Genomic DNA, 26,661 nt, shown 5'->3' on the forward strand with positions numbered 1-26,661 from the left:
TGTTCTACCAGGGGAGGCAGTAGAAACAGGTACAATAGCAATAGGTAGGAGATACATAAGCAGGCAAGGAAATGGAGGGTGACAAACCTTATGTAGAAGGGATGGGTTTATAATGGCATCATGGTAGGCACAGATAAGGTGGGCCGAAGGGACTATTTCTGTGCTGTAGTGTTCTATTTTGTAAAGGATTAATTAACAGTAATTATTGGTTGGTGAACAAGAAAAGCATTGATTTTAAAACTTATCGGGTTCATAAAATGCATTGCTCTTTCAGAACACTCCCACTGAGTGTACTGGCCACAGGCTCGGTATGATATCACGATCCAACCTCAAAATACTTCTTTGTGCTTTATTTGGTCACTAATGTGGTGTACCTTACTTTGAAAAGAGTTCACCTTTATGAACTCCAGCTGCTGTGCGTATCTAACCTTGCGATTTGGCCTGGATTTCAGTCTGTTATGTGTTTGCATGCTGCAAACAAAAACCAATTAGTTTGTTGCAAAGTCTACTTTCGGAATTGTAATGTATTTTAAATAAACTAAACCAATGAATTAATCATTCCCTGATGTACGATTATCATTAACATGACATGGTGAACAGTAGTACAAAACAGTGTACTGATCTATTGTGCTTGGACAGTGGACAACCACGGTAATCTACAGGTGAAACACACGGTTGAATGTCTTAAATTGTGCTGAGGCGAATGGGGCAACTTATTACTTCTTCATTCATTAGAATCAGAGAATGGAGAAAACACATCTTGCTGTTAAGCAAATAAATTCCTATCAAGAGGGTAGTTTAACTCACTTCAGAAAGGCAAGTGATTAGAGTGTATGCTGGATTGATAGTAAGCAAGAGGAAGTCAAAGTCTTATTGGTCTAACGTCTACAAAATTTCCTGGTTTATATTGGGACATAACAGATCTCCTAAACACAATCGCAATGCTATAAATAGTGTTCAGAGCGATGGTTTCTAGTTTCAGGTGTGTCCGATGCAGAAAAGCAAATCATTAAGATTTACTCAGCAAATGTCAATGAATGGCTTGAGGAACAAAATAATAAGTTCCAAAGAGATCATTCAGTGACTAATCCAAATGTCAATGAATGTCTTGAGGAACAAAATAATAAGTTCCAAAGAGACCATTCAGAGACTAATCCAAATAAAAACTTGGTTGTTGTGTGGTAGGGTGAACATATTCTAGAATAGAAACTGCAGTCTATGGATGAAAAACTTAACAACACAAACAGGAACGTTACTGAAAATGTGTTGCTGGAAAAGCGCAACAGGTCAGGCGGCATCCAAGGAGCAGGAGAATCAACGTTTGGGCATGAGCCCTTCTTCAGGAATGAGGAGAGTGTGCTAAGCAGGCTAAGATAAAAGGTAGGGAGGAGGGACTGCGGGGAGGGGCGTTGGAAATGCAATAGGTGGAAGGAGGTTAAAGTGAGGGTGATAGGCCGGAGTGGGAGTGGGGGCGGAGAGGTCAGGAAGAAGATTGCAGATTAGGAAGGTGGTGCTGACTTCGAGGGTTGGGACTGAGACAAGGTGGGGGGAGGGGAAATGAGGAAACTGGAGAAATCTGAGTTCATCCCTTGTGGTTGGAGGGTTGGCACAGTCTCCTCATTCCTGAAGAAGGGCTCATGCCCGAAACGTCGATTCTCCTGCTCCTTGGATGCTGCCTGACCTGCTGCGCTTTTCCAGCAACACATTTTCAGCTCTGATCTCCAGCATCTGCAGTGCTCACTTTTTCCAAACAGGGACAATAGACAATAATTACAGCTGAATGTTGGATGTCAAATGCACATCCAGAAAATGTCACGATCACAAGATGTGGGCATATCAGTAAAATGACCTATACATTGATACAAATTCAATTAAATAGTTAAGTTTTCTTTTGGAAATGTTATGTATGTACCTTGCCTCCAACACTAAAGGTCAACAATGAATATTACAAGTTTCAAAGCTTTAAAGGCAAAACAATGTCCTCAAAGCTTTGAAGTCATTTATTATGGCATTCTTTCTTTTCTATATGAAGCTACAGAAGAATGCTTTTAGTCTGAGAAACTCGGTCAGCATGGACAAGTTGGACCAAAGGGTTTCTGTCAGGTTTGTGTCTCAGACTTTCTTTCTCTTTATTTTCTCATGGAATGTGACTGTCACTGGCAAGGTCAAAATTTGCTGCTCATTGCTAATTGTCCTTGAACTGAGGGCAGCAAGCAGTTATAAATAATGTGGCTGTGAGTCTGGGGTCACCAGAAGGCCATCCAGATAAGGGCAGCAGATTTCCTACCCCAAATTACATTCGTGAACCAGATGGGGTTTTGAAACAATCAACAATAGTTGTGACAACCATCACTGATGAGTTTTAAGACTACAATGCAGATTTATTTATGGAATTTAAATTTCACCAGCTAGTGAAACCTTATTCCACAGAATAGTAGTTTGTGCTGCTGGATTACAAGTCTTGGTGATGTTACAACGTTCTCCTGGTGCTGGAATGTCTGTTTTGGTTGTTTGGACTTAATTGGGTGCCATGAACCCCACTGTTTTGCTAAAACAAAGTCAGTAACGAGCATACCCCCCAGAGTGACAGCGGCCCCTCAGCAACCTAACTCCAGTGACGACATTAAAATGCTTCACGGCAAGAATTCTGTTGCATTATCTGGGGCATCTGGCCAATCAGATGGGTCTCGGCTCTGTAGTCATGGCGCGGCTTGGAAGTTGGGCACAGTCAGTACTCTGCTGTTTGTGAGGAACTGAAAAGATGTTCTGATTGATATGATCCACCATTCATTGGGACTGAACACTTAGGTAGCTGGCAGCAAACTGGAACTGAAATTCAAATGCCATGTTATTCACTTGAGTGGTGGGCTGATGTATAGTTGACAGCATAATCCTGATGGTGAAGCCTACCATTGTTTTTACTGTATCATAGCAGCATGAAATTGAGATATTTCAGAGATAGTCTGGGTTGGATGCAGAAAGCAAACCATATTGCCCTTCACTTCAGAATTACATTAGCTATAATTCCTCATCACCAGCCAATAGTAAACTTTTGACCATGCTACTCATGTAATGTCTAATTATGGACACTTTTGTCTTAAGACATGGTCCAGTCAAACATGGACTGACAGTGGCTATAGTACTGCCACATGGGATTCCAAACCAGCCAGCTCCACTGAGATTTCCATTCCTAAATTTATGTTTGATATTTTTTCTTCATCCTGTTATAATAGACCAGGATTAACAAGTACATGTTTTGCTTCACTTTTCCTTAGTTAATTTGCAAGAAGTAGATCAATAATGATTTCAGGTTCACAAAACGTGCATACTGCAGTCTGCTATTGGTTCAAAAAACAAACCTTGAATAGAACTTTTAGTCAGGGTTCAAATAACAAACATTGAAAACAGCTTTTAATCAGCCCAGATCATGAGGAAATGTGAAATGAGTCCTGAGTATCTTTTGTGAGTGATTGGCAGCACTGCAATCCTAGCACACACTCAGCCAATTGACAAGCATGTTTCCTGTTTGAAACAGTGTTTAACAGATTGAGGTTCAGATGCTGTATTTCTTGTTTAACTCTTTTGGTACTGCACTAGGACTTTCAGTTAGAAAGCCACTTGCAGATTAAGCTCTCTTTCCATGTCAGTATCATTATTTTCACTTTCTGAAGTATTCTAGTGACACCACCCTCTGCTTACTTCTTAAGAGTGGCACAGTGGCCTAGTGGTAGCACTGCTGCCTCACAGCGCCAGGCATCCAGATTTGATCCCATCTTTGGGTGACTAACTGCCTGGGGTTTGCACATTCTCCCATGTCTGTGTAGGCTTCCCCTGGCAATTTCAGTTTGCTCCCTGAAGTCCAAAGAGGTGCAGGTAAAGTGGATTGCTAAATTGTCTCCTAGTATCCATGGATGTGCAAGCTGGACAGATTATCCGTGTCAAATGTATGGTTATGGGAAGGCAGTAATGGGCTAGGTTCAGTGGGTTACTTTTTAGAGGGTCGGTGTTGACTCAAATGGGCTGAATAGCCTCTTTCCGTACTGTAGGGCTTCTTTAATTGTGTTCACATTGATGATCAGCATATGTCATGTAAATGGTCAACATGTTGTACAAAACAGGACTTAAAAAATAAATGCACCCAACAAAAGTTAGGAATCTTAACGCAATAAACCTTCCCAGACCAGGTATCGCTAAGTCGCATAGACAGCAGCTCACCATCACCTTCTCAAAGTTAATCAGAGATGGACAATAAATACTGGTTTAGCTAATGATGCCACATCTCACGATTAAATGAAACAAAGTCAGACTCTGACTAAAATTCTTTCTGCTCTTTTCAACAATGTGCCTCCACCTCAGCAAACAACTGTACTGTGCAATTTGTTTTACTTATTCAGCAAAAATATGTACATGTAAAGGGGATTTACTACAGCTTGTTATGCTATAATGTGCATTTCGTCAGCACCAATTGATGAATTGTGGATGTTGTTTGGATAACATGAACTTTCTACTGAACGGGTATAGCAATTTGCTATTAGCGACCTTCTACAGTGCGATTTTCTATAGCAGTTTTCCATAGTATGATTTTGTGGAGCACGAGGTCACAGAGGAACATAACTGTCAGGTTATAGCAGAACGACCTGTAGTGCTTAATAGTTGAATATACATGCTTCTACCGTAGGAAAAGCATCTTAACATGCTTTATCATGGAGTAGATTGGCAGCCAAAGAAATAAACATATTAGAACGGTTGATTAAAAGCTCAGTCAGGAAGATGGGTTTTAAAAAGGTTCTTGATTTAGGAGTGGGAGGCACAGAAGTAAAGAGGTTAATTTAAGAATATGAAACCTGGATACCTGAAGCCAGGTTATATATAAATCTCCACAGTGCCTACAACTTCACAGATTCTGATCAATTTTGTCTTCATTTCTCCATATTGACATTTTGCCACTAATCTGTAGATATCATTAATAAAATCATCTATTGATTCACTGAACTTATGGACTCTTGAATTGAATTTTGTTCTTTTCAGAATTGTATTAGTTCTAAGATTATATTAATCACCAGAAGTGATTAAAATGTCATCAAATTTGACTGATGCTTCATAAACACAATGTCAAACAATGACATTGTCAGTTATTTTTCCGAAGGAATAGAGAAATGAAATTGGAACTCTACTTCAGAAAGCAGTGGAAATGGGATCATTGAATATCATTAAGGCAAAGGTGGATAGGTTCAAGTCTAATATGACTCCATAATACTTTGTGCGATCAATTATTTAAAACAAGTGCAATCTTCAGCTTCATTCTTGACTCTGCAGATACTGAAGCAGTCCATGTCCAAATGCAGCAAGACCTCACAAGAGAGAATCTAACCACTGTCCCTTGACATTCAATGGCATTACTATCACTGAACCTCCTACTTAACACCCTGGGGGCTACCATTGACCAGAAACTGGACTGTACTAGCCACATAAGTATAGAGGCTACAAGCGCAGGCTAAATGCTAAGAGTCTTGTAGCAATTAACTCACCTCCTGACTCCCCCAAATCCTGCCCACCATCTACAAAGCACGCGTCAGGACTGTGATTGAATACTCCCCACTTGCCAGGATGAGTACAGCTCCTACAAACTCAAAGTGGTCCACTTGATTGACACCACATCCACAAGCATTCATTCCCTCCTCAACCGACATTCAGTAGCAGCATACACACAAATCATTACCTTATTGAATGTTGAAGAGTGTTCGAGAGATTGAATGGTGTACTTCTGCTCCTATTTTGGATGTTGATAGGCATTCATGTAAGTACACTAAGGTTCTAAAGTCATGTTGTTTAATTTTGAAGCAATTCTTTATCTTAAAATCTGTATTTTCCATGCTGTCCAATTCTGAGTCTGTTTTGGTCATCTCTGTGACTAAGTGTGTCTGGCAGTGAAACTTCAGATGCCATATCTTTCTGAGCTTTCTAAACAACTGCTTGCTCCATGATCTCTAGTCAGCTCAGTGCCTTAAACCTGGAACTGGGTCCGTTCATACAGACCATTGTCCTGCAATGCAGTATGAATGCCTCTACTTTAGATCTTGTTGGTGTTTGTAGCTGCACCATCTCTGTGGGCCTCCTCTGGTCTTCTACAGCTTTCTGGCATCTTTCTGATGTTGGACCCAAATCGAAACAGGGTTTGGATTTTCTTCTTTCCAAATTCATACAGCTGCCTCCACCACTATCACTATGTTGGAGCCTCTCTTCCTCTTTGTAGTGGTCTGTAGTGAAAGTGAGTCATCTACCTCGTTGATCTACCTTGGAGAGATCTTGAAATAACAGATAAAATGAACAATAAAATATTCATTGCATTACTGGACTAAATAGAGACTAAATAAGAACTTACATATCTCTTCCACTGTCTTTATTTTCTGTCTCTCACGCTAATAATAAAATATGGACTATCAGTTTTTGACTTCCTTCATTTGATCTTAATCCCTGGGATTTACATGGGCTGAAATGGCTTCAAAATACTAAAAAGTAAAAGCACTAGGTTAAAAATGGCTGCAGCAACCACCTGATCATAAAATCAGCCAAGCTTCATGAAATCTTTTTTTTAATCAAAGACGACTGAGATTAGTCAATATGGAATTCAACGTGAGCAAGTGCGAGGTCTTGCACTTTGGCAAAAAGAATAAAAGCATAGACTACTTTCTAAATGGTGAGAAAATTAGTAAAGCCAAAGTACAAAAGGATCTGGGAGTGCTAGTCGAGGATTCTCTAAAGGTAAACATGCAGGTTGAGTCCATGATTAAGAAAGCGAATGCAATGTTGTCACTTATCTCAAGAGGGCTGGAATATAAAAGCAGAGATGTGCTACTGAGACTTTATAAAGCTCTGGTAGGGCCCATTTGGAGTACTGTATCCAGTTTTGGTCCCCACACCTCAGGAAGGACATACTGGCACTGGAACGTGTCCAGCGGAGATTCACACGGATGATCCCTGGAATGGTAAGTCTAACATATGAGGAACGGCTGAGGATCCTGGGATTGTATTCATTGGAGTTTAGAAGATTAAGGGGAGACTTAATAGAGACGTACAAGATAATACATGGCTTGGAAAGGGTGGACGCTAGGAAATTGTTTCCATTAGGCGAGGAGACTAGGACCCGTGGACACAGCCTTAGAATTAGAGGGGGTCAATTCAGAACAGAAATGCGGAGACATTTCTTCAGCCAGAGAGTGGTGGGCCTGTGGAATTCATTGCCCAGAGTGCAGTGGAGGCCGGGATGCTAAATGTCTTCAAGGCAGAGATTGATAGACTCTTGTTGTCTCGAGGAATTAAGGGCTATGGGGAGAACGCTGGTAAGTGGAGTTGAAATGCCCATCAGCCATAATTGAATGGCGGAGTGGACTCGATGGGCCGAATGGCCTTACTTCCACTCCTATGTCTTATGGTCTTATGGTCTTATGAAGAAACCTATGTCTCCTGTATCAGATCCAATACACATATTAGTATAGAGAGGAGGATGGTGATATGATGAGCATTTTAAATTGTTGAGGCAATCAGGAACCAACATCATTGAATCATAGACTCCCTACAGTGTGGAAAGAGTCCATATGGCCTATTGGGCTGAAATAACTCCACAGAGCCCAATATCTTGTCACCAAGTCACATTTCATTTACACATGGAGAGTCCCTGACATTGGTCCAGCTCCCTTAGAGCCAGCTGTCAGAGTGTCAGAATGTCTGGCACTCCTCTTTTTTCTTTTCTTTGTTTTCTTTTCCTTTTTTGTTTTTTTTTAACCTCCACACTACCGCCTAACTGCGGTAGTGCTTATTTTTTCCCCAGCCCCCATGTTGCATGTGTGCAGGTGTGGGACACAGTGAAAGATACAAAGTGCGCAAATCTTTATTCAAATTTCCACCACCAGGAAGAAAGGAAACACCCAAGTGGCCAGTGACAAGCAGTGCCCTTCACATCAAAGGGCAATGCTGTGTGATCAAACAGTGAAGGGGAGGGCAGGGATTAAATCAAAATAGCGTTGGAGGGGGAAATAATGCACTCAACACCCTGCGGCGCCCACCTCTCCTTGAACAACTCCAGGGTGTTGGTGGAGACCACGTGCTCCTTCTCCAAGGACACCCGGGCTCTAAGGTAGGCACTCCTCTTTCTTTTCTTCTTAGACACAAGGTGCACGAATCTTTATTCAAATTTCCACCACCAGGAAGAAAGGAAACACCTGAGTGGTCAGTGACAAACAGTGCCCTTCACATCAAAGAGCAATGCTGTGTGATCAAACAGTGAAGGAGAGGGCACTCTTGTTTATTTTTTTTCTTTTTATTTCTTGATACTACCTTTATTTTCTTTTTTTTCTCCAAGGAATCCCCTTTTTTTAACCCCCACACAACCGCCTAACTGTGGTAGTGCTTACTCTTTCCCCAGCACCCATGTTGTGTGTGTGCAGGTGTGAGATACAGTGAGAGATACAAGGTGTACGAATCTTTATTCAATTTGCACCACCAGGAAGATAGGAAACACTCGAGTGGCCAGTGACAAGCAGTGCCTTGCACAAAGGGCAATGCTGTGAAGGGGAGGGCAGGGACTAAATCAAAATAGAGTTGGAGAAGGAAATGATGCACTCCACTCCCTGCAGCGCCCACCTCTCCCTGAACAACTCCAGGGTGTTGGTGGAGACTGCGTGCTCCTTCTCCAAGGACACCCGGGCTCTAACGTAGACACTCCTCTTTTTTTTTCTTTTTTTTCTTTTCTTTTTCTTTCTTCTTTTCTTTTTGGCAGGGAACCCTCTATTTTTTTTTCACCCAAGTGGTCCAGTGACAAGCAGTGCCCTTCATGTCAAAGGGCAATGCTGTGTGAATCTCCTATTTTTTTTCAGTAATTAACCCCCACACTACCGCCTAACTGCGGTCATGCTTATTTTTCCTCAGCACCCATGGTGTATGTGTGCAGGTGTGAGACACAGTGAGAGACACAAAGTGCACGAATCTTTATACAATTTCCACCACCAGGAAGATAGGAAAACACCCGAGTGGCCAGTGACAAGCAGTGCCCTTCACATCAAAGGGCAATGCTGTGTGATCAAACAGTGAAGGGGAGGGCAGGGACTAAATCAAAATAGAGTTGGAGGGGGAAATAATGCACTCCACTCTCTGCGGCGCCCACCTCTCCCTGAACAACTCCAGGGTGTTGGTGGAGATCACGTGCTCCTTCTCCAAGGACACCCGGGCTCTAACGTAGACACTCCTCTTTTTTTTCTCCACCATCTTCAGGCCTTCCAGAGCTTGCAGCACCTTTGTAGCCAGAGATTTGGAGCCGCGGCTGAAGTGACTGGGCTTCACACCGTTCCGTTGGTGTCCACCATAGATCTTGGTCATGGCACCAACTCCAACACCGCCCCTCAAGTACAGGTGACGCACTGTGGAGGCAGCACGAGTGTAGAATCAGTTCTCATCATATGGAGCAAGTTCTTTGTGTTTGCCCAGCTTCACGGTGTCAACCCAATCGGTTACCTTTAATTTGCCAGACTTCTTGAGAAAAGCACCTAGGGCTTTGACAAACTCCTGTTAGTTCACGTCCTTAGGCACTCCTCTTTTATCTGTCAGCCCGGGCTTCCTGATTGGACCAGATTAACAGTCCCAATGAGGGAATTTATATTCTGAGGTCCACCTGGCCAACCTCATAACAATAACTGCATTAGGTAACATTAGGTAATATTATGTCCAAAAACATGGTCAAGAGAGCAAATTTCAGGAACCATTTTAAAGAAAGGAAATGAGTCCAACAGGATTAAAAAGTGAATTCCACAGTTTAGGGGTCAGTGACCTGAAGGCACAGCCACAAATGGTAGAGAGATTAAAATTGGAGATGTTGAAGAGGCCATAATTAGAAGAATGCAGGAACAGGAGCCCGTGTCGTAAACAAAGCACCATGATATTACTCTTCTCTATGTTTAATTGGAAGAAGTTGCAGCTCATCCAAGACTAATTGCCAGACAAACTGTCTAACAGCATACAGTCAATAGAAGGATAAACAAAGTTGATGTAGTGATTGTTCCGGGTGCCATTAACCAACATGTACGAGCTGATCCATGCTGTCTATTCAAGATGTTATCAAAGGCCAGCAGATTGATGAGTAGGGAGAGGCAATAATAGTCAAAGACTTTGGAAAGGCAAGAAAAATTGGAGACAGGGCACTAGTTTTCAAGGAGGAAAAAGTGAGGACTGCAGATGCTGTAGATCAGAGCTGAAAAATGTGTTGCTGGAAAAGCGCAGCAGGTCAGGCAGCATCAAAGGAGCAGGAGAATCGACGTTTGGGGCATAAGCCCTTCTTCAGTTTTCAAGGGCAAAGGAATCAAGGGTGGGTTTTTTTTTAAATCAAGGTAACGGTATCAGTTATTAAAAGAAGGGGTTTGAGAAGCAGACAGGCGCAAGAAATTGTGAAAAGGAAGGAATTTAAGGAGATAGTTTATGAAGAAAAGAACTGCTGAGAGTTGCCTTTATTCTCTAAGATGCTGAAATGATTGGAGGTTTTGGCAGAGATAGTTTAGGCCAATAGCTCTGGGTGTGGTCTAGTCAGATTTGGTGATTGATGGTTAAACTACTGGTGGGTCAGACATGCTCAGGGGTCTTAGACTTAAGGAATGAAAGACCAGGGTGCAAAAGCATACTGGGGACAAATTAATCCAAGATATTGAATTATGATCAAGTACCTTGAAGCTTTCAAAGTGAGCTTGCCAATCAGGCCTTACTTTAGGCCCAATCTGTGCTGTCAGTCCTCAATTACTGGGAGTTTCAACAAGACTTCATATAGATTCTTTGTAGCCATCATATATTGACAAAAATATTCCAAGGAAGGGTCACTGGACCCGTAATGTGAACTCTGATTTCTCTTCACAGATGTAGCCAGACCTGTTGAGCTTTTCCAGCAAATTCTGTTTTTGTTCCTGATATAGAGAAAAGGCTCAAGATACATCACAGGAGTATTTTAAAGTAAATTGTGACACTGAACCAGATTAGGTAATAGTAGGGCGACCTGCCAAAAGCTTGGTCAACACACAACTTTCTGGGAGCAGGTTAGAGATTAGACATTCAAATTAAAAACTTCGGCTAAAATGGAGCTCAGCTTCCGGAAGTGTTATGTACCAGCCAGCCTTTCGAAAGCAAAACTTTGTTCTGTAATGCCATCATTTCTTAATATCTCTGTAAGGCATATGTTGATTATAGAATTATAAAACACACTGCTTCTGAGAAAAAGTGGTTCAGAACACTTCCTTTGCAATTTTTATAACATGGACATGACAACATTACTTCACCCTGCTTCTACTATAGCGCATGAGGACTCATTTGCAAGATTGTCATTGACACTTTTGTTGTGGGTGAATTTCAATATTGTGCCATCGTGCAAAACAGGTTTTACACTGCTCCTGCTCTCCATTGGCTGCACAGACATGGGGCAGGCCAAAAGTGACAAAGAATTCAGCAAGACCAGTGTCATTGTGCTGAAATTAGCTGTAGAAAATAGGAGAAATAGGCTATTCAGCATGTCGAGCATGTGAGTCTTCATTAAAATGTTTTTGCTCCATTTCCCATCTGAATGATTTAAAAGTTGGTGTCTTGGCCAGATTCCAGGTGGAAAAACCAACAGCAGAGGCTGCAGCTTGGCACTCTTGGGGGAATGTTTCCCAGCAATTGGGTAAGTTGAAAAGTCAAACACTACAGCTGATGGGATTGAGTGTGTGGGATAGGAATCACATACAATGGCAGTGATGGGGAGATTACACTTCATCGTGGTGGGTTGTGGCGGAATAAGAGGGGGAGGAAACATTGATAACACATATGCTAAGGATTTGGGCATGGGATTTGGCACTCATACACCTTCTGCCTCATAAGCAGGGCTGAAAACTGCGTTGAGTAAAAAATGAGGTCTGCAGATGCTGGAGATCACAGCTGCAAATGTGTTGCTGGTCAAAGCACAGCAGGTTAGGCAGCATCTCAGGAATAGAGAATTCGACGTTTCGAGCATAAGCCCTTCATCAGGAATAAGAGAGAGAGAGCCAAGCCGGCTGAGATAAAAGGTAGGGAGGAGGGACTAGGGGGAGGGGCGATGGAGGTGGGATAGGTAAGAGCTTCTGTGCAGAGGAGATGACCTGGGGGGTGCAGTGAGAGAGAGACTCACTGAAATCCTTGTAGAGGGAGGAAGAGAGCTTCTTCAAGGAAGGCATCCTTGTAAGAGGATTCGCAGTAGGTTAAAATCTTCGAGTAAAAAATGAGGTCTGCAGATGCTGGAGATCACAGCTGCAAATGTGTTGCTGGTCAAAGCACAGCAGGTTAGGCAGCATCTCAGGAATAGAGAATTCGACGTTTCGAGCATAAGCCCTTCATCAGGAATAAGAGAGAGAGAGCCAAGCCGGCTGAGATAAAAGGTAGGGAGGAGGGACTAGGGGGAGGGGCGATGGAGGTGGGATAGGTAAGAGCTTCTGTGCAGAGGAGATGACCTGGGGGGTGCAGTGAGAGAGAGACTCACTGAAATCCTTGTAGAGGGAGGAAGAGAGCTTCTTCAAGGAAGGCATCCTTGTAAGAGGATTCGCAGTAGGTTAAAATCTTCGAGTAAAAAATGAGGTCTGCAGATGCTGGAGATCACAGCTGCAAATGTGTTGCTGGTCAAAGCACAGCAGGTTAGGCAGCATCTCAGGAATAGAGAATTCGACGTTTCGAGCATAAGCCCTTCATCAGGAATAAGAGAGAGAGAGCCAAGCCGGCTGAGATAAAAGGTAGGGAGGAGGGACTAGGGGGAGGGGCGATGGAGGTGGGATAGGTAAGAGCTTCTGTGCAGAGGAGATGACCTGGGGGGTGCAGTGAGAGAGAGACTCACTGAAATCCTTGTAGAGGGAGGAAGAGAGCTTCTTCAAGGAAGGCATCCTTGTAAGAGGATTCGCAGTAGGTTAAAATCTTCGAGTAAAAAATGAGGTCTGCAGATGCTGGAGATCACAGCTGCAAATGTGTTGCTGGTCAAAGCACAGCAGGTTAGGCAGCATCTCAGGAATAGAGAATTCGACGTTTCGAGCATAAGCCCTTCATCAGGAATAAGAGAGAGAGAGCCAAGCCGGCTGAGATAAAAGGTAGGGAGGAGGGACTAGGGGGAGGGGCGATGGAGGTGGGATAGGTAAGAGCTTCTGTGCAGAGGAGATGACCTGGGGGGTGCAGTGAGAGAGAGACTCACTGAAATCCTTGTAGAGGGAGGAAGAGAGCTTCTTCAAGGAAGGCATCCTTGTAAGAGGATTCGCAGTAGGTTAAAATCTTCGAGTAAAAAATGAGGTCTGCAGATGCTGGAGATCACAGCTGCAAATGTGTTGCTGGTCAAAGCACAGCAGGTTAGGCAGCATCTCAGGAATAGAGAATTCGACGTTTCGAGCATAAGCCCTTCATCAGGAATAAGAGAGAGAGAGCCAAGCCGGCTGAGATAAAAGGTAGGGAGGAGGGACTAGGGGGAGGGGCGAGGGAGGTGGGATAGGTAAGAGCTTCTGTGCAGAGGAGATGACCTGGGGGGTGCAGTGAGAGAGAGACTCACTGAAATCCTTGTAGAGGGAGGAAGAGAGCTTCTTCAAGGAAGGCATCCTTGTAAGAGGATTCGCAGTAGGTTAAAATCTTCGAGTAAAAAATGAGGTCTGCAGATGCTGGAGATCACAGCTGCAAATGTGTTGCTGGTCAAAGCACAGCAGGTTAGGCAGCATCTCAGGAATAGAGAATTCGACGTTTCGAGCATAAGCCCTTCATCAGGAATAAGAGAGAGAGAGCCAAGCCGGCTGAGATAAAAGGTAGGGAGGAGGGACTAGGGGGAGGGGCGATGGAGGTGGGATAGGTAAGAGCTTCTGTGCAGAGGAGATGACCTGGGGGGTGCAGTGAGAGAGAGACATTTGCAGCTGTGATCTCCAGCATCTGCAGACCTCATTTTTTACTCGAAGATTTTAACCTACTGCGAATCCTCTTACAAGGATGCCTTCCTTGAAGAAGCTCTCTTCCTCCCTCTACAAGGATTTCAGTGAGTCTCTCTCTCACTGCACCCCCCAGGTCATCTCCTCTGCACAGAAGCTCTTACCTATCCCACCTCCATCGCCCCTCCCCCTAGTCCCTCCTCCCTACCTTTTATCTCAGCCGGCTTGGCTCTCTCTCTCTTATTCCTGATGAAGGGCTTATGCTCGAAACGTCGAATTCTCTATTCCTGAGATGCTGCCTAACCTGCTGTGCTTTGACCAGCAACACATTTGCAGCTGTGATCTCCAGCATCTGCAGACCTCATTTTTTACTCGAAGATTTTAACCTACTGCGAATCCTCTTACAAGGATGCCTTCCTTGAAGAAGCTCTCTTCCTCCCTCTACAAGGATTTCAGTGAGTCTCTCTCTCACTGCACCCCCCAGGTCATCTCCTCTGCACAGAAGCTCTTACCTATCCCACCTCCATCGCCCCTCCCCCTAGTCCCTCCTCCCTACCTTTTATCTCAGCCGGCTTGGCTCTCTCTCTCTTATTCCTGATGAAGGGCTTATGCTCGAAACGTCGAATTCTCTATTCCTGAGATGCTGCCTAACCTGCTGTGCTTTGACCAGCAACACATTTGCAGCTGTGATCTCCAGCATCTGCAGACCTCATTTTTTACTCGAAGATTTTAACCTACTGCGAATCCTCTTACAAGGATGCCTTCCTTGAAGAAGCTCTCTTCCTCCCTCTACAAGGATTTCAGTGAGTCTCTCTCTCACTGCACCCCCCAGGTCATCTCCTCTGCACAGAAGCTCTTACCTATCCCACCTCCATCGCCCCTCCCCCTAGTCCCTCCTCCCTACCTTTTATCTCAGCCGGCTTGGCTCTCTCTCTCTTATTCCTGATGAAGGGCTTATGCTCGAAACGTCGAATTCTCTATTCCTGAGATGCTGCCTAACCTGCTGTGCTTTGACCAGCAACACATTTGCAGCTGTGATCTCCAGCATCTGCAGACCTCATTTTTTACTCGAAGATTTTAACCTACTGCGAATCCTCTTACAAGGATGCCTTCCTTGAAGAAGCTCTCTTCCTCCCTCTACAAGGATTTCAGTGAGTCTCTCTCTCACTGCACCCCCCAGGTCATCTCCTCTGCACAGAAGCTCTTACCTATCCCACCTCCATCGCCCCTCCCCCTAGTCCCTCCTCCCTACCTTTTATCTCAGCCGGCTTGGCTCTCTCTCTCTTATTCCTGATGAAGGGCTTATGCTCGAAACGTCGAATTCTCTATTCCTGAGATGCTGCCTAACCTGCTGTGCTTTGACCAGCAACACATTTGCAGCTGTGATCTCCAGCATCTGCAGACCTCATTTTTTACTCGAAGATTTTAACCTACTGCGAATCCTCTTACAAGGATGCCTTCCTTGAAGAAGCTCTCTTCCTCCCTCTACAAGGATTTCAGTGAGTCTCTCTCTCACTGCACCCCCCAGGTCATCTCCTCTGCACAGAAGCTCTTACCTATCCCACCTCCATCGCCCCTCCCCCTAGTCCCTCCTCCCTACCTTTTATCTCAGCCGGCTTGGCTCTCTCTCTCTTATTCCTGATGAAGGGCTTATGCTCGAAACGTCGAATTCTCTATTCCTGAGATGCTGCCTAACCTGCTGTGCTTTGACCAGCAACACATTTGCAGCTGTGATCTCCAGCATCTGCAGACCTCATTTTTTACTCGAAGATTTTAACCTACTGCGAATCCTCTTACAAGGATGCCTTCCTTGAAGAAGCTCTCTTCCTCCCTCTACAAGGATTTCAGTGAGTCTCTCTCTCACTGCACCCCCCAGGTCATCTCCTCTGCACAGAAGCTCTTACCTATCCCACCTCCATCGCCCCTCCCCCTAGTCCCTCCTCCCTACCTTTTATCTCAGCCGGCTTGGCTCTCTCTCTCTTATTCCTGATGAAGGGCTTATGCTCGAAACGTCGAATTCTCTATTCCTGAGATGCTGCCTAACCTGCTGTGAAAACTGCGTTGACCCTATGTGTCTGGCTGTTACCATCTCCCTTTCTCAGACAGAATTCCTGAACTCTGAAAAACTCACACAGGTGCATTAAACATTAAACCGAGATCCCAATTTAAGGATCTGGCTTTAAGTAAGTTTAATAAAGAATCATGGTTTCCAAAATTCTGATGCTAATAAGCTTGCTGCTGTAGAATTAGGGTTACTTTTCAAGTATTTACTGTTTAACTTGATTCCCCCATACTCTCATTGCAAAGAGATTAACGTTAAGGTCATGTTGTTTATAAAGTCTGTGTTAGATTATCACACTTACAAAGTAATATTATCTGCTGTTTTCTTTCAGACTACATTCTATTTTTACTTCTGTTCTGTTTAATGTTACAAACATCACTCAGCAATACCTACTTCATTAGTTTGTTACCTTAAATATCTCTTTGAAAGTTGCCTTGGCCAATAGTTTAAAAAAAGATGAATAGGTACACTATGTTCCCTGGCAAAGGACAGTGTGTAGGGGTCATGTAATACACAGAAACGAAACACTGTGTTCTAACAAATATCTTAATTCAGAAAGGAAGAACAAAGTTTTCTTTTAGGATGCCTTCAAAATATATTTGTAAATCGCTTTTTGAATCCAGACCTTTAATTTCAGTTCACTGATATATTCACAATGTTATACCTCAGCATATGTTCGATGGGATAGTGTTGTTCTAAGTTATTTTTCGTCTGTGCCTTTATCAAATCTACTTCTATCATTTGCCATCTCTAGCCAGGGTGGATAACTTTGTTGTCCCCTGAAAGTTGACCCCATAGGTCTGCCACTGGTTACCCAGCATGCCCTTCCTCCCTTAACAGCCTCCCATGGTAATTGGAAAGCAAGCAGATGCTACAGTACACAAGTAGATGATGCATGACTGTCATTCACCTTGTCTCTAGATATTTTTATTAGCAGTAAATAGCACTTTTTGTGAAAACAAAGGTGAAAAATAATGTCAGTGCTGCTCTGAGTTTGCTCCAAGACTGTTTGCAGCAATGTCCCAGATGTTAGCGTTCAGGTCCTGGAGATTCTAAGCTAATCCTGGAGGGTTGATAACTTCCATCCAAAGCAGACTGATTGGTGGTCTCTTTCTACTGATCTCAATGTGGCAGCTGCCGGGGTAGAGATGACGATACCATAGTGCATATCAGTGGTGGCAGCAGACAGAGGGCATTGTGGGCAGTGACGGTGTAACTTTGACAGCCTCCTGAGGGAGACCGACACGTGCTGAAGGCGCCCTTGCATTTGTGAGGTAGAGATTCATTACTTCCTCAAAACTGCAGGACAGCACACTGCAGAAGGTAAGAGGTGATCGACTACCAAATAGCTTCCATCTATCTCCCCACAATGGAGCAGCAGATACCTGAGGGTTCATAAAATCTGTGAAATGTGCTAGGATCAATTCAGCTGCGAGGACCTGGCTACATTTATTCCTGAAGCAATTACACTATCCAGGACACATGGTGGAGTAGTGATTCAAGATTCCATTGTAGAGATTGGATAGAAACACCTCTATACTTTTGGCCATTGTGCTGAAACTGCATGGCATGGTTTCTAGTACATCTGTGTGAACTCAGCTTCCGTTTCATAATGGGAATCCATAAAATCTTCATGTATCGTATGTCCTCCTTAAAAGACCAGGGATGCAGCATCTCTCTTGAGCAGAAAGTGAGGCTGAGCATTAAGGAGTTTGCGTCGAGAAGGTCAGTGCAGATTGTGAGATTTATGCTCACCTGCTTAAAGACAGAAAGGCTGGAAAACTGACTGAGGACAAAGGGGATGATGTAAGTGAAGACTGGGGCATGTGAACTGAGGCTGAAATGCTGGGAGAAGTCATTTATAATGGGCATTTCAGCAAAATTATAAATAAGTAGATTCAGAAAAAGGGTCCTCACAATAAGATGTCATAGTCATGAATATGTACATTATTAAAGACGATAGATAGTAATAAATGACGCATTTTGTAACTAGTAGCGTATGAGAAGAGAATATTTTTAATATGTGGTATGAACAAGAAAACAAAGAGGTGGTTGTTTGGAATGAGAACATTTTAGATTGTTGTGTTGACTGTTAAGTTCAAAGGATGTGAATAGGAATGGTTTAGAGGGATATGGGCCAAATGCTGGCAAATGGGACTAGGTCAGATTGGATTAGATCAGGACTCCCTCCCACCTTCCAAGGATCCCTTCACATGCCTCTAACACACTCCATCCACCTGGACATCTCGCACTGTCCTATTACTCACCCTCGACCAAGACATTAACCGCCTCAAATTGTCTACCCCCCCCCCCCATTCAACCTCTCACCCTCACAACGCACAGTCCTCCACTCCCTCTGCTCCAATCTCAACCTCACCATCAAACCAGCAGATAAAGGGGGTGCAGTGGCAATTTGGCGCACTGACCTCCACACTGCTGAAGCCTGATGCCAATTGGAAGACACCTCCTCCTACCACCTCTCGACCATGACCCCACACCACCAACACCAAACCATTTCCCAGACCATATAGAATCTCATCACCTCAGGAGGTCTCCCACCCACAGCTTCCAACCTCGTAGTCGGGGAACCTGCACCACCTGATTTTACCTCCTTCCCAAGATCCACAAGCCTGACTACCCCATGCGACCCATTGTCTCAGCCTGCTCCTGCCCCACCGAACTCAGTCCCCCCTATCTCGATACTGTCCTATCCCCCCTAGTCCAGGAACTCCTCACATACGTTTGAGACACCACTCATGCCCTCCACCTCCTCCAACACTTCTGTTTCCCCGGCCTCCAACGCCTCATCTTCACCATGGACATCCAATCCCTCTACACGTCCATCCGCCATGATCAGGGCCTCCAAACCCTCCATTTCTTCCTCTCCCAACATCCCCAACAGTACTCTTCCACTGACACTCATTTGGCTGAACTGGTCCTCACCCTTAACAATTTCTCTTTCGAATCCTCCCACTTCCTCCAGACCAAAGGGGTAGCCCATGGGCACCCGCATAGACCCCAGCTATGTGTGCCTCTTTGTCAGCTATGTAGAACAGTCCAACTTCCATAATTACACCGGCACCACTCTTTACCTCTTCTTCCACTATTGATGACTGCATTGGCGCCACCTCGTGCTCCTGCGAGGAGGTTAAGCAATTCATCAACTTCACCAACACATTCCACCCTGACCTTAAATTTGCCTGGACCATCTCTGACACCTCCCTCCCCTTCCTGGACCTCTCCATCTCCATTAATGACGACTGACTTGACACAGGCATTTTTTTACAAACCCAGTGACTCCCACAGCTACCTGGATTACCCTACCCTCTTCCCACCCTACCTCCTGCAACAGAATCTGCCCTCAAATCCCACCCCTCTCGAACCCCCCCGACCCCTTCGGGCCCTCACCTTCCACCCTACCAACCTTTGCATTAATCGCATATCTACCGACATTTTTGCCACCTCCAAACGGACCCCACCACCAGGGATATATTTCCCTCCCTACCCCTTGCCACCTTCCGCAAAGACCATTCCCTCCATGACAACCTGGTCAGGTCCACGCTCCCCAACAACCCACCCTCCCGTCCTGGCAACTTCCCCTGCCACCGAAGGAATTGCAAAACCTGTGCCCACACCTCCTCCCTCACCTCCATCCAAGGTCCCAAAGGAACCTTCCACATCCATCAAGGTTTCACCTGCACTTCCACCAATGTCATTTATTGTATCTGTTGCTCCTGATGCGTTCTCCTGTACATTGTGGTGACTGGATGCCTCCTAGCAGAGCGCTTTAGGGAACATCTCTGGGACAGCCGCACCAATCAACCCCACCACCCTGTGGCCCAACATTTCAACTCCCCCTCCCACTCTGCTGAGGACATGGAGGTCCTGGGCCTCCTTCACCACCATTTCCTCACCACCCAACGCCTGGAGGAAGAACGCCTCATCTTCCGTCTCGGAAAACTTCAACCCAAGGGCATCAATGTGGACTTCACCAGTTTCATCAATTCCCCTCCCCCACCTTACCCCAGTTCCAACCTTCCAGCTCAGCACTGTCCTCATGACCTGTCCTACCTGCCAATCTCCCTTCCCACCTAACTGCTCCACCCTCCTCTCTGACCTATCACCTCCACCTCCACCCATATTCACCCATTTTACTCTTTGCAACCTTCTCCCCAGCCCCAACCCCCCCCCCCATTTATCTGTCCACCCTCGAGGCTCCCTGCCTCTAACCCAAATGAAGGGCTTTTGCCCGAAACGTCAATTTTCCTGCTCCTCGGATGCTGCCTGACCTGCTGTGCTTTTCCAGCACCGCTCGAATCTAGGCTGTGGTTTCCAGCATCTGCAGTCCTCACTTTTGCCCAGGTCAGATTGGATGTCTGGTCTGCGCAGATGGGTTGGACCGAAGGATCTGTTTCCATGCTATGACTATGTAACAGAGGAGAGAAATTGTTGAGTTTGGTGGACGGGAGGTGGGAATGGTGTGGGGTCTGGTAAAAGTAGGAGGTTACACCATGCTGCCTGGGAACATGCTCCAAAGATGCAGCAAATAGCTGGACTCCATGTTAGGGAGGAGAACTCAACTCAACCCCCATTTTAGAACACAAACCCACTTTCCTCATACTGTTGTTCAAGTTAGATTTTGAAGTTTCATTTGAATGCAATGACAAACTAACATATATTTATACATCACTATTTACATAATGAAATTTCCCAAGATACCTCACAGAAACATTATAAACCCATATATGATACTGAGCCATGTAAAGAGATATTAGGTTAGGTGATCAAAAGGTTAGTCAAAGACGGCAGAAAAGGTGATTAAGGTGTCAGTGGGAGAGCACTTTGGGGCCAGCAACAATAATTGTGTTAGTTTTAAAATAGTAATGGAAAAAGATACACCAGATCTAAAGTTGAAGTTCCAAGTTGGAGAGAGGCCAATTATGACAGTATTAGGCAAGAACTTTCAAAAGCTGATTGGGGACAGATGTTCGCAGGTAAAGGGACAGCTGGAAAGTGGGAAGCCTTCAGAAATGAGATAACAGGAGTTCAGAGACAGTATATTCCTGTTATGGTGAAAGAAAAGGCTGGTTGGTATAGAGAATGCTGGATGAATAAAGAATTTGGGGATTTGGTTAAGAAAAAGAAGGAAGCATATATCAGGTATGGACAGGATAGATCGAATGAATCCTTAGAAGAGTATAAAGGCAGTAGGAGTATACTTAAGAGGGACACGAGATAGCTTTGGCAAATAGAGTTAAGGAGAATCCAAAGGGTCTTTACAAATATATTAAGGACAAAAGGGTAACTAGGGAGAGATAGGGACCCTCAAAAATGAGCAAGGCAACATTTGTGTAGAGCCGCAGGATTTGGGGGAGATACTAAACGAGTATTTTGCATCAGTGTTTACTGTGGAAAAGGACATAGAAGAATGTAGGGGAATAGATGGTGACATTTTGACAAATGTCCACATTACAGAGGTGATAGTGCTGGATGTCTGACAATGCATAAAAGTGGATAAATCCCAGGACTTGATCAGGTGCACCCGAGATCTCTGTAGGAAACTATGAAAGTGATTGCTGGGCCGCTTGCTCAGATACTTGTATCATTGATAGTCACAAGTGAGGTGCCAGAAGACTGGAGGTTGGCTAACGTGGTGCCACTATTTAAGAAAGGTGGTAAGGAAAAGTCACAGAACAATAGACCAGTGAGCCTGACATCGGTGTTGAAGAAGACTGATGAGGGCAGAGTGGTGGACGTGATCTACATGGACTTCAGTAAGGCCTCTCGTTCTGGATTCCCCCACTCCAGGGAAAAGACATTGTCTATTTACCGTATTCATGCCCCTCGTGATTTTATAAATCTCTATAAGGTCACCCTCAGCCTCAGATGCTCCAAGGAAAACAGATTCATACTATTCAGCCTCTCCCAGTAACTCAAATCCTCCAACCCTGGCAACATCCTTGTAAACCTTTTCTGAACCCTTTCAAGTTTCATAAAATCCTCCTGAAAAATACCTTGATTGTCTGCTGAGAGATGAAAGACTCAACGGACAATCAAGGTATTTTTCAATGTATAATTTCAGTTACATCACACTGTAAATTTTTGCTATAAATTCTGTGCCTTACAATTGTGTCCTCCACAACCACCTGATGAAGGAACGTCGCTCCGAAAGCTAATGTGCTTCCAATTAAACCTGTTGGACTATAACCTGGTGTTGTGTGATTTTTAACTTTGTACACCCCAGTCCAACACCGGCATCTCCAAATCTTGATAATGCTAGACAGTTAGCTCTGAGCCTATCAATTCTGAAATCATGGTCATGTGATCTTTGTGTGCCATATGGTCTTATACCAATAGATGGCAATGTCACACCATGTACACGTACATTCTATTCTCATACAACATGGATTCCATTTACTACTTATATTTAGAAGATAGCAAACTTTTGTGCTTTATCAGGATAATTACTGATGAAACTATTACACCGTTACACAATTAGTTATAATAGCTCACTGAAATAAAAGCAAAATTCTGTGAGTGCTGGAGACCTGAAATACAAGTTCTGTGAAAGAGTTATTGAAAATTAATTGTAAATGTTTCTCACTCTACAGATGCTACCAGACCTGCCGAGTTTCTCCAGCACTTTCGGTTTTTATATTCGCCATAACTGTGTTCACACATTCACTGGTGCTTCTTATTGACATGAACTTTCATTTACTACTTACTTAGGGTTCTCCAATGGAACTCAATTGCTTATTGTAAAAAAAAGTGTTTAATACAGAATACCATAAAAATTAAAATAAAACAAAGAACTGTGGATGCTAGAGATCTGAAACAGAACATTGATACTACTAGAGTGATGTTAATCTATATTTCCTATTATATCACATTTTTATACATTTATCTCCTGAGAACTCACCAAAATACCTTTCCAAAAGTTCAAATTCAACTATTTGTTTTACTGTTCTCCTTCACATTACTTAAACTGTATTTAATTTATCCCCCAATCAAAACTAATAGGAACATTGGAAATAGTGTCCACAATAGGTCATTCAATGCAGCAAGCCCACTCCATATACAACCAGATCATGGCAGACTGCAAAGTCCTTTTCCTCCTTTATATTTGGGCACTTGGAAAAACTCAGCCCAATTGGGGAAAAGTCAGTCTGGTTTTATGAAAATGAAATTGTATGTAACCAATTTAGTGGAGTTCATTGAAGGAGCAATATGTGCTCTGGGTAACGGACAGCTCGTTGATGTTCTGTACTTGGATTTCAGAAAGCATTTGACAATGTGCCAGATCAAAAAATATTGGGCAAAGCAGAACCTCATCGTCGGGGATAGCAGCAACATCCCAGTTTTGATAGACAATAGGCTAGCTGGCATAAACAGAAAGTGTGGATAAATCAGACTTTTTCAGATTGACAGGATCTGATGAGTGTGCTGGGTTAGGACCTCAACAATTTTTTTACATCAATGACTTAGATGAGGGGAACAAAGATAAATGGGCTATATTTGCAGAATGCACCAAGACAAGTAGGAAATGGTGTTATGAAGCTAATAAAGTGACAATGAGCAGTACATGGTCAGCAGATGGAGCATAATGTGGGAAAATGTAAAATTATTTACTTTGGCAGGAAGAATGAAAACAAAAATTACTTATTCAGAGACTGACTGACTGCAGAATTCAGGGATGCAGAAGGATCTGGTTGTTCTAGTGCATGAATTATCAAAATGTGATTTATGGGTATGAGTTATTAAAAACGATAATCGAATGTTATCCTGTATTTTGAGAGAAATTCAACATAAAAGAGGTTATACCTCGAATATCATTTGTTATTCTGTATGTAGGTTTGCTCACTGAGCTGGAAGCTGAAAATGAACCTTGCAGCTCAGTGAGCAAACCCACATGCAGAATTTCAACCTGAGCTACAAATCTTCTCAAAACTTGCTAATCCCTACAGTGTGGAAACAGGCTTTTCGGCCCAACAAGTCTACACCCACCCTCCAAAGAATATCTCACCAAGACCCATTCCCCTACCCTATTACTGTATATTTGCCCTAACTAATGCACCTAGCCTACACATCCCTGAACACTATGGGTAATTTAGCATTGCCAATTCACCTAACCTGCACATCTTTGGACTGTGGGAGGAAATCCATGCAGACATGGGGAGAATGTGCAATCTCCATATAGACACTCACGCAAAGTTGGAATTGAACCTGGGTCCCTGGCGCTGTGAGTCAGCAGTACTGAACCACTGTGCCGCCCTAAATATTGTGTGCAGTTTATGCTTTGTCTTTAAGGAAGGACGTAAGTGCATTGGACACAGCTCAGAGGAGGCTTACTAGACTGGGGCTTGAAATGAATGGGTTCTTTTATGTGAAAAGTTGGATAGACTGGGATTGTTTTCACTGGGAGTTGGAATAATGAAGGGTGGTTTGACTGAGGTTTATAAGATCATGAACTGTTTTGACAAGGTTATTGTGGAAAGGTGTTTTCTCTTGTGGAACTAGTCCAGAACTAAAGGATGTTGTTTTATGGTTAGGGTCTCCTTCTTAGGACAGAGAATGAGGAGATTCTTTTCTCTCTCAGAAAGTTGTGCAACTTTGGAACTCTCTGCCTGAGATGGTTAAGGAGGCAGGGTCGTTAAAAACTTTTAAGGCAAAGATGGGAAGGCTCTTGTTAGGTGAGGAATTAAAAGTGATCGGGGTAGATAGGAATGTGAAATTCAGGAAACAAACAGATCTTCTTGAATGGTGAGGAAGGCTTGGAAGGCCAAATGGCCTAACTCCGCTTCTATTTCACATGTTCCAATGCTCAGAGAAAGAGTGAGAGAGAAATAGACACGTAGTCACAGGCCCTGATGCAAAGTTAAATAAATCCTCTTAGTCAGGTCCTTAGGTGACCTGTAGTCCCAGTGTAATCTGTCAGACTGATAAATGGGTCAATCTTCTTAAATACTATCTGACACATTTTCCTATCCTGAAGTCTCCCTCTTCTTCATAAAGTTTCCTTAGAAGTTGATGAGTTTTTGCTTCAATAGAGGGATGTTCAGCAAAGAGGGCAAAGGTTCACTTTCTAGGTTGGTGTCAGCTCATATGGGATATTGAGCTAAATCTTGATTTGCAGATCCGATAGTGAACATTCCATATGTAGACATTGTTGAGTAACAGGAATAGCTTTAGGTGCACTCACTTGTCACTACCTGTCTCTGTTCTCCTCAAATACTGAGATTTTTGGATTTCTCTCTTCAGATCTGCTGTTTGTTTTTCTGCTTTAGTAGGGTCCAAGGAATAAGCTCTGCAAAGTTATTAAACTACATCCACATGAACTTGCATCCTTGCTGCTGTGAAGCACTCAGCATAGATTAAAGATAGTGGATATCTCTGATGTACTCTCAGAAAAGGGTCTTTAAAAGGCAGAATGCCAAAAAAAAACTAAATTACTGTAAAAACCTGTCCCCAAATGAAATTCTCAAACTCCTCTCATCCATCTAGCTTGGATCAAGCACAACACCTGAAGGAATTTGAGGATTTTAATTTGGGGAGAGGGAACCAAACTGAGTTTCCCACTCCCCAATTTGTGATGCAAGGGTGGAACCTTGTGGAGGTAATGGGAGGGATCGTGGCCATCACCTGAAGAGCCAGCAAAATTCTTGCATCCCACTTTTCAAGAAGACTCTCTGCATCTTGTGTTGCTCATGCATTTAACAGGCAATCTGCTAGCCTTCCCTCTGAATGAAGGACCCAAGGGCAGAATATCACGCTGTCAGGAGTTGCTGGCCAATCAGAAGCAGGAGCCTATTTGCTACCCAGCAATGCCACTCACAAGGAGGTGGCTGTTCCATGGTACTACACCCACCACTGCCTTAAATCAAGGAGGAGCCCATGGATGGGTGAGTGATTGGGGGAAAGAGGGGAAAAATTGCATGGCGCAGGACAGAGGGTTCAGCAGAAAGAGTATGAGCAATCTTTCAATGATGCCAATGACCCCCTTCCCGATGCTTAGCCCCCGAGTGCCTTTGGACAAGTTCAACAAGTTGAACAACACTGGTCACCACTGGTTACTATCGTGGGATGACGCTTTAAATCAGCATTGACTGTCTGCTTAAGAGTCACAATTGGTGATAAGTCAGGAAGGCTGTCCATGGGCTTTCCCTCCTGGACTTAATTGTGACAGAGACAGGATGGCTACCTGCTCCATTAAGACCATAAGACATAGGAGTGGAAGTAAGGCCATTCAGCCCATCGAGTCCACTCCGCCATTCAATATGGCTGATAGGCATTTCAACTCCACTTACCCGCATTCTCCCCGTAGCCCTTAATTCCTTGCGACATCAAGAATTTATCAATCTCTGCCTTGAAGACATTTAGCATCCCGGCCTCCACTGCACTCTGTGGCAATGAGTTCCACAGGCCCACCACTCTCTGGCTGAAGAAATGTCTCCGCATTTCTGTTCTGAATTGACCCCCTCCAATTCTAAGGCTGTGTCCACGAGTCCTAGTCTCCTCGCCTAACGGAAACAATTTCCTAGCGTCCACCCTTTCCAAGCCATTCTTCTCCCCTTGGAGATGCTGCCAGCAGCAAAGCCACCATGGGATGGACACAAACTTCCAACCAAAGATACTAACAAAAATTACACTGGCAACAGCAACGAATTTCTCCAG

At 43.9% G+C, this 26,661-nt stretch overlaps 1 protein-coding gene across 4 annotated transcripts in view; it reads right to left on the reverse strand.

The window, feature by feature from the left end:
- The window catches only part of pde8b (phosphodiesterase 8B), a 259,858-nt gene that overhangs the window by 126,080 nt on the left and 107,117 nt on the right, over positions 1 to 26,661 (reverse strand). For 2 of the 4 annotated variants that reach the window (XM_060843664.1, XM_060843655.1), the window contains exons 5-6: positions 16,759 to 16,790; positions 9,039 to 9,048 (exon numbers count right to left, since the gene is read on the reverse strand). The exons of the other annotated variants lie outside the window; for them this stretch is intronic. In XM_060843664.1, coding sequence (XP_060699647.1) covers positions 9,039 to 9,048; positions 16,759 to 16,790 — 42 coding nt within the window. The remainder of the gene's footprint in view (positions 1 to 9,038; positions 9,049 to 16,758; positions 16,791 to 26,661) is intronic. 4 annotated transcript variants of the gene reach the window in all.

Source organism: Hemiscyllium ocellatum, chromosome 2 (assembly GCF_020745735.1).
Source record: "Hemiscyllium ocellatum isolate sHemOce1 chromosome 2, sHemOce1.pat.X.cur, whole genome shotgun sequence".
Lineage (NCBI taxonomy): Eukaryota > Metazoa > Chordata > Chondrichthyes > Orectolobiformes > Hemiscylliidae > Hemiscyllium > Hemiscyllium ocellatum.